This window comes from Onthophagus taurus, chromosome 7 (assembly GCF_036711975.1).
Source record: "Onthophagus taurus isolate NC chromosome 7, IU_Otau_3.0, whole genome shotgun sequence".
NCBI lineage: Eukaryota > Metazoa > Arthropoda > Insecta > Coleoptera > Scarabaeidae > Onthophagus > Onthophagus taurus.
The window spans coordinates 14,138,256-14,146,856 of NC_091972.1; the positions used below are offsets into that span (position 1 = coordinate 14,138,256).

Below are 8,601 nucleotides of genomic sequence, written 5' to 3' on the forward strand. Positions count from 1 at the left end.
CGGTTGGCCGAACGTATAAATGATCTAAAATTGGATTATTTGTAAATGTTTGTAAACAACTCTTTGACAAGTGACATTTCTTAGCGATTGTCGTTGTGTAGTTGTGATTAGAAAACTAGAATAAGAGAAAATGGCTATGGATTCCATTCAATCAATTTCAGGCGACAAAAAACGTCCGCGATCAATTAACTTTAAAATGGAAGAGGTCGATTTATTGATCGAATTGATCTCCGACCGAATAGGAAATAATTCGTTGATTTCTTCCAGATCTTCAATCATCTCTTCGTCACTGCTACTTTCACGTTCAAAATCCATTTCAATACAAACACAACCACCGCTCGTTTCTTTTAGGTTATGAATTTGATACACGTGTGTTGTTTGAACGGTACGCCACCTCGCGGAAATAGTTGAATCACTTTTAACCTACCGGTCAGACCGATAACAGGCACCGAAACCGGCTGTCAATGTTACGCCAAAAATAACCGGTAGGTCAACGCTAACAGTAACATAAAAACGGTGGTAAAAGACGATTTTTGACATAACATGAGGTTAAAGATAACAGCAAGAATAACAGGAGGTGGTAAAAGTGGGCCTAACTGCTATGACTTAACTGCACTTAATTTGGATTAGAATAATCATTAAAATTTTTATTTGATGATTCATAGATTGGATCAAAACACATTTAACTTGAATAATTGATCGTAATATGATTATTGCCAACTTAGTGTGAACTCTTCATCATTCTTCCATTACTTGATACACACCTTTCAGTGATAACGTTTTATCGTTCAATTTAAATTGGATGCAATTAAAAGATAAATATTTTATTTTGACGAATTTTTTTATTAAGCCATAAAAATAAAGTAGTAAAGTACAAAATATCGAATATAACGAACGTTTTACATTTAAATATGCACATCAAGCGGTTTTCGCGATAAACTATTAATTAATTATTACAACGATGCATTACACATGCAAACTTCAAAAATAACTATAAATCTATTTATAAATGTGTGTTGTTTCGTATTTCTTTTAAATGTAAATATGCCTTATAACAGACATAAAAATATTTATACAAAAAAATATGTACAATAAGAAAATAAAGATACGAAATAAAAATATTACACGTTAATATTCATATTTTGGAAAGAATTTCGATTTAAATCCTTTGTAATAATTACTTTAATCAAAGTTAATCAATTTTTAATCAAAATATGTCAATTTAATGTTGATGCTTTATACATTTATTTTAAAATAAATTAATTAACGATCTTTGATTAAAAAATTATTATTAAATAGAAGTATAAAAATAAATAAATACATAAACACAAAAAATGAATACTTTCAGTTTTTTTGATTTTAATGCTGTAAATAAAGAGGAATAAATAAAACTTATTTCTCAAAAAAAAAGATGTGAAAGTTGTGCTTTATATCAATAATTTTAATTAGGCAAGTAAAGGCTTTTCATCTAAAGAAAATTTCGAGTTGCTTATCTTCGTAATTTAAATCGCCGATTTTTTTGGTTTACGTTTAAAAATTGAGCAAAACGTTTTTGTACTTTTAAATTTAGATAATTTTAAAATTTGAAGCCTTATCGAATTTTTTGTTTTAATTTTTTTTCGTTTTAAATAAAAATTAAAACAGACACATTATGGCACTACATGAACATCGATATTTTTATGATAATTGATGATTTTTTTTGTGACAAATACTTGATATGACTCGATATCGTTTTGTTTCTTTTTTCTTTTTAAGTTATTCTAAATGACCGATTTTTTTAAAGATTCAATTCAGTCTTGTGATATTCGAAAAATTTTCCTAAAAATTTATCTATATAAATAGAAAGTGATCTTAAAAATATAGCGTTCAATAAAAAAAATTATTTGAAGAGCTTAGTTTATTTTTCCGCAATTTTATTTGATACTTTATCTCAAATTGGGCACTCTAAAATTGTTACTTTTTTTATTGAACACTTGTTAAAAGCTAAACAGACATCACACTCACAATCAGTTGTATATAATTTTACATTATTATATAATAATTAATAATAATCAAGAATTATTCTTCCAAAACGACTCCTATTTGTTTACTAAGAGTATTAGGTTATTATACACACATAAAATTATATAAACCCCATTTTTTGAGTCTGTCCTATTTTACATTCATAAATTAATTAAAACAACTGGCAAAAGTGAAATTTTTGGGTTATTTTTTGGTTTCTGATCATTATTAATATCAACTCAATTTCATTTCTTATCTAATCCTTTTCAATTCTTTTTTCCATTCATCACCATGTAACAACTTTCAATTTTCGTTTTTAAATTAACAATGGGCGACATTGGAACATAATGACACTCAATTTTCTCGGTTATTTTCCCCTTATTGGGACTCATGACCATGTATTCTGATTCATTTGTAAATATTTGTGATATCCTAGCCAAATCTTTGGCGGGTAATGTGTTACAGCGATGCTTATAAGGCGTTGAAGTTTGTGCGTTTTTATCAATATTTCTATCTCTACAAAAAAGATTAAGTTTTAATTAACTTCATAATATAAAAAGAATTATTTTTTACCTTTCTAATGTAAAACTACGATCGAAAACTCTTGGTGGTAATGGTGGAGGAGGAATTTTTTGATGCTTCTCCAACCGATCAATAACATCTAGTGGATTTTCATAAACGTGATGTGAAAAATCACCACTATTGACCTTAACAGCACCATTTGGAACATCAGGAATCTCTTCATAAACCCCTGAAGCTAAAGAAATCCCAGATTCGCGCCTTGTTAAAGTATTTGTATCACTTGTTATTGAAAGATCTTGCAGAGATTCGCCATTTGTTTCACTTCCACCCGGCGTTTTTGTGATTAAAGCCATTCCTAGCGTAGATAAGCTTGACCCCATCTTTAATTTAGAAAAAAATAAGTTAATTTATTTAGTTGTGGATTAAATCATTGTTTATCATACCCTGCTTTTGATAGAAAAGTCATCTGAAGTCATTGAAACTCTAACTCCTGAATCTTCACTTCCACTATTACTTCTGAAACAAATTGGGCTATCGGGGACGTCTTTGGAGGTGGAATCACAAAGATCTCCTTCGCTACGACTCAAACGTCTCGATGATAAAAAACCTGGGCTGTATTTGGGGCATTTACCTCTACCGACTAAGTAATTGAGAAGTCTAGGCGATTCTTTACAGTAAATGTATAATTGACCAGGACCGGCTACAAATTCCCTATAAAAAAATTAAAATGTTAGATTAATTAACAAACATTTAATTAATAATTCAAAAATCCCGCCATAAATATAATTGGTTGTCAATAATATTTAATCTTGGTAACCATGGCAACCATCAAATCACAACAAAAAACAAATGTCATAATTTAAATTAGAGGTTATGTTTTTGAATTGTAGAATTGTTGTTGACAAAAATTAAAATTTTTTGGTAAAAATACTTACGTGCTTGTATGCATAACACAAATTGTTTTTTCATCGTTTGGATGACAAGGTGCTTGTAAGTGAAATTGATGAAATTGATACCATTTCCAACTTATTTTAGGTTCCCCAGTGCATGGATCACTTATAACCATATCTTGGGAGTTAGTCCCTAAAACTCCATGAATCCCAATTAAACCGGCTGCTCTTGAATGAGCATTATCAATGATGGAGACATGAAAATTGGAATCTCCAACTAAAACGGATTAAAAGTAAGGTTATATTTTCTTGATTAACTAGAATTTAAAAGGCTTATTTTAAATCTTCTCAAAAACAACAAATAACAAGATGTTTTTGTGACTTCAATCAATGTTTACAAAGAATAATTAATAAGATTAATATCTGAGTTATTTAAATTACCTTAAAACCAACAAACAACAAGGTATTTCCCCTTGATTTCACATTAACTAATTGTTATTTGATTAGTTAAAACTTAGCAACCTGTTATAAATACATTAAGTAACTACAGGTTTGAAATTCAAAACTATTATAAACCAAGATAAGAAAGTAAATAAACTTATTGCATTTTATTTACTTTTCTCCTAACGTAGGTTAAGGTATGACTCAATCGAAATGCCTTCAAGTATATTTTTTTTAATATCTAGCACGAGTTGAAAAACATATTTTTCTCACCAGGTAAATAAGTTGCAACACACAACAAGCGTCTGATTGAAGCCATCCAAAGTTGACTGTCGCTTTCGCTGCTTCCAGATAAAAACAATAAAGGTTTTTGATTTCTTCCCAAAGTAAACACACCAAAAGCGTATTGTTTCGTTCGCGAATCTGTTCTGCAAAGGGTCGAAGACCTTGGTAAAACCACATTGCTAATTACAGATCCATCGGCTGATGATTTAAATTTTAATTCAACACCATTTTCGATATTATCCAACCTTTTGATTTCACACCATTGTTTTTGCCAAGCCTAAAGTTGCCAAAAAAACGTGTTATTTTTTTAATTAGAAAATGGAGACGAATTTAGATATCCAAATAACTTACTTTCCACGGTGTGAATCCACGACGTTTCCTCGCGGATATTTTGACATCTAAATATCCCGAAATCACATCGGAAGAGCACATATTTTCTTGATTATTTACACTTTTTACAACCCCTCCCAAAAACGGGCCACAGCCCGCGCTCAAATGATTCTCTCGTAGTGAATTTTTTTTCGGGGTGGAGTTGGGGGAAAACACCTGCCACTACCAACTGCACCAACAACAACTGCCTCGCGTGTTTTGGTGTTGAAGCCAGCCTGGTTGTTTTTCTGAGAAACGGCAAATGCAAGGTTTCGATCGGACAACGGACGAAAGGAATTCCAACGATTTGCGCTATGTCCGTCCGTCCCGGTTTTTCTGTTTTGACTGACTAACTCTAGACTTGAATAAAACCGATAACGTGCGGGGATTGTATGCGTGGGGCCGAGCTTCGTACTTCGCTCGGTTTGTAATCAACAAGATACAAATTAAATCGAATATAAGAAACAGAGACGGATTTAAATGATTGAAAAGATTTTTTAAATTAAAAATATTATTTTTCTATCATCGAAACAGCCAAAAATCCTTAAATAATATGTAATTAACTGGAATGGACTACACTCAACTTTCTCGTATTTTATATAACGCTATATAAAATTCTCGGACATTCTTTTGTACACCTAAAGCTTCTTTTTCAACTATAAATTGATGCGGATTTTTTTAAATTAATCTATGGTTTTAATTTTTTTTTGCTTTAGCGTTTATGTAGTCAAGGAATGGACATATACCGGATGATTCATAATACGTATGCAATATTTTGGATTCTGATAGAAAGTAAAATTTCAATCAACTTTCCCGTTTTCGCTTTTGCTTACAAGTTATACAGTAATTTACAAGAAATTACTACATTAAGGATCTACGGATATCCTTAGTATAGAAAATTAGCATAGCTGTATAAGTTAAATATAATATATTTAGAACTAAATTGTCAGAAACAGACAAGATAAAGATAGGCACAAGGAATGTGAGGTCGTACAACTTGGAAAAATGCATAATATCATACACGAAATGCAAAGACTGAAGCTCAACATCTATGGAATCAATGAAACAAGATGGCCAGGTTATGGCCAAGTCCCAACAAAGCATGCTGTACCTGCTGTACATGCTGTACCTCGATGGAACATGGTGTCGTAATTAGTGTCTGAAAAGATATTATGGCATCCGTCATTAATTTTGTCCCTGTCTCAGACCGAGTTATATTCTTACAAATACAGATCAACACAAAAAAAACTAAACATAATATAAATATTTGCCCCTACTGGCAGACAAGCCTGAAGAACATTTTGCATTAAAATGGTTATTTAACCAGGCAAGAATTCTTCTTTCGTACTTTATATTTGACTTTATATATTTACATTATTGCGTTTTTATGACAACTCTTTTTTCCGAAAACGTTATTTATTATTAACAATAAGGTTTCAGTGCTAAAATGTGTAATACTATATTACAGTATAAGTGAGGAAACTATGATTTTTCATTAAGGCGTATGTCCGATTTCCACACAAGCCGTGTGGAAAGATATACACGTTAGTGGAAAATATAAGTTTCCCACGTGTGCTGTACAGCGTTTTGTTCAATCCTACTATTTAGAGAAAACCCGTCATGAAATTCGATAATTTCTGAGTAATTTCATGTCGACATGTCGGCGACATCATAATCATTTGTGTCAAATTGTTAATTGTCATCATTATGCATAAAATTAATAAATGGATTAAAGTTAATACTTTATAGAACTGAAACACTTAATTAACTTTCTGCGTTTAAACAAAGAGTTATTCCTTTAAAGGTTTTATATTTAGCTAACAGTGGTTGAAACAAAATTTCACTCAGTCAGCAGAGTGAATGCAAATAACAACTTTTAACACTCGTACCAAGTTAGAAACTCACAATTTCGAAGCATTGAACAAAATATTTTTTTTGTTTATAATTTTATTTTGCATCATAATCCAAAATATTGCCCATGAATTATGAATCACCCAATATATTAAATTTGCGGGGTATTACATAATCAGAAGTAGAATTTTACTTATCTTTTATTTTTTTAAAATATAAACTATAACTTTAAAATAAGTCAAAAGCCTATTGGCACGTTTTTAGACGAGTACTTGAACTTCATACTGTTGAGTGCCCCACCTGTTCTTATATGGCCTAGCATTTAGGTGTTGCCGAGGTTGTATGATGAATGACGTGTTCTATTAGGCTACAATCCTTCTTTTAAGGTGCTTGGTGTAAGAAAGTGATGTGTTAGCCAGCAGTGATTATGGATGCCTTTCATAAGAGCAACACGTTGTATTACTAGTTAAAAAGAAAAATTTTTTGTTTGAGGTTATTCTAAAGCATGAAATCCAATGATGTGGGGATATATGCAGGTAAAGTTTTTGGTTACGTTAATATCTGGTCTAAAGCAATTACAAGGCAACTGCAAGACGGCAGAAGATAAAAGTAGATGTGTGATAGTAGTAGATGATAGATGGCAGAAAGAGAAATAAAGAAAATAGATAGAAGAGGGTTGTAAATAATAGAAGATAGGAGCAGATGAAAGGTCGTGCAAAACCAAAGAGAGGTATCTCAAAACATTTATTTACTCTTTTCAATAATCACAACATAAATTCAATAAACTATGCTAATATATCACATAATATTACTACTAAGCTATAAAGAGGTAGCTGTATTATACAGAAGATTTCATCAATAACCCAAATACGCCTCAATTCTGGTAACAATCCTTCTTTCAAGGTGCTTGGTACAAGGAGGTGATGTGTTTAGCTAGCGGAGATTACGTTGTGCCACAAAAAATACTTAGAGTGGGTTTCAGGGCTCGCTATTTTGTTGATGATGTGCTGCCATATCCAATATTTAATTACAAGGAACAATAAAAGTGGTTGGGGCTCTTACATCATTCACACTGCATATTCGATAATCCCAACAAAAAATACTTGATTCGTAACGCGATGCCGGGATAAGAACGTGGTGAATGTATGGTATGTATTAACTCAACTGAATAGCTCTATTAAGAAATAGATTTGGTGGAAAACGTCTTATAAGTTTAATATAGCTAATCTTTATAGACTTCTGAAATGTATAATGAAAATCACCTCAAATGAGTGCGGTAATGATGACTTATCCAAGCAGTCGTAGATAATTAATATTTTACGCACTGCCAATAACATACAATCCTAACTGTGTAGGTCAGAGATAGAAGTGAGTCTTGAGTTAATCCCATTTACTACAGCGCAACACAAATGTTAGATTTAATTCAATTGTTTACTATTTATTGATGACATTGACTCTATTACTTGTACTAACACTGCTGAAAGTTTTGAATATTTTAGCTGAGCAGGTTGTGGTGTGGCAGTTTATGTAACTGGGTCAATACCAAAAACTTTTGTTACAAGAAGGATATGACAAAATTATTCATATTTGCATTAGGTGTCTTGAACGCCTCCGAACTTTAGAAACTAGTCAAATACTTGAGGTTATATGTAGAAATCAAACTTTCACGAGAGCAAGACGTTGTATTACTAGTTATATAGAGGAATTTTATGTACAAGGTTATTCAAAAGCATGGAATCCTTTAATACTTTAGTGGTGTTAACGTCTGGTCCAAGGCAACTGCAAGGAAACTGCAAAACGGCGGAAGATAAAAGTAGATGTGTGATAGCAGTAGGTGATAGATGGTAAAAGGAAAAGCAGAAAAAATGGCAGCAGATGAAAAGTGGTGCAAAATCAAAGAGAGGTATATCAAAACGTTTATTTCCTCATTTCAATAACCACAACATAAATTCAATAAGCTACGTTAATATATCAGATATATTAAGTGTCTTTATCCCATAAAAATTGATAAAATCCATCAACTCAGCCTATATAGAATATTTAAAAAAATCCAAGATTTATGATGAGTTTATATAAATAACATCAAGAGAGCTTTTCCAATATTTATTCACTAAAGTAAACTCGATATTTATAGCGAAGAGGGTGTAATTTATTTACGGGGTTAACGTTGATAAACGACCTTTTAAAACGACCTTCATAAATATTTCTTATTTATATTTCGATTTTATTGAAATAGAGAAGC

General features: G+C 31.3%; 1 protein-coding gene across 1 annotated transcript; it reads right to left on the minus strand.

Annotated features, from left to right (window-relative positions):
* Window positions 1-2,171: 2,171 nt before the first annotated feature.
* On the minus strand, window positions 2,172-4,941 carry LOC111419639 (uncharacterized). Its single transcript, XM_023052475.2, has 6 exons — window positions 4,491-4,941; window positions 4,128-4,416; window positions 3,459-3,690; window positions 2,967-3,234; window positions 2,575-2,903; window positions 2,172-2,517 (listed from the first exon to the last, which is right to left on the minus strand). The coding sequence occupies exons 1-6, from the start codon at window positions 4,569-4,571 to the stop codon at window positions 2,268-2,270; spliced, it is 1,449 nt and encodes a 482-aa protein (XP_022908243.1). The 5' UTR covers window positions 4,572-4,941; the 3' UTR covers window positions 2,172-2,267.
* Window positions 4,942-8,601: the final 3,660 nt, after the last annotated feature.

What these genes read in the sequence shown, in the direction of transcription:
- LOC111419639 (XM_023052475.2), bottom strand. Translation starts at nt 4,571, where the DNA reads ATGTGCTCTTCCGATGTGATTTCGGGATATTTAGATGTCAAAATATCC. An exon ending in TGTTGCAACTTATTTACCTG is followed by an intron (nt 3,691 to 4,127) that starts GTGAGAAAAATA and finishes AATCCGTTTTAG; the next exon opens with TTGGAGATTCCAATTTTCAT. An exon ending in CGTAGTTTTACATTAGAAAG is followed by an intron (nt 2,518 to 2,574) that starts GTAAAAAATAAT and finishes TCTTTTTTGTAG; the next exon opens with AGATAGAAATATTGATAAAA.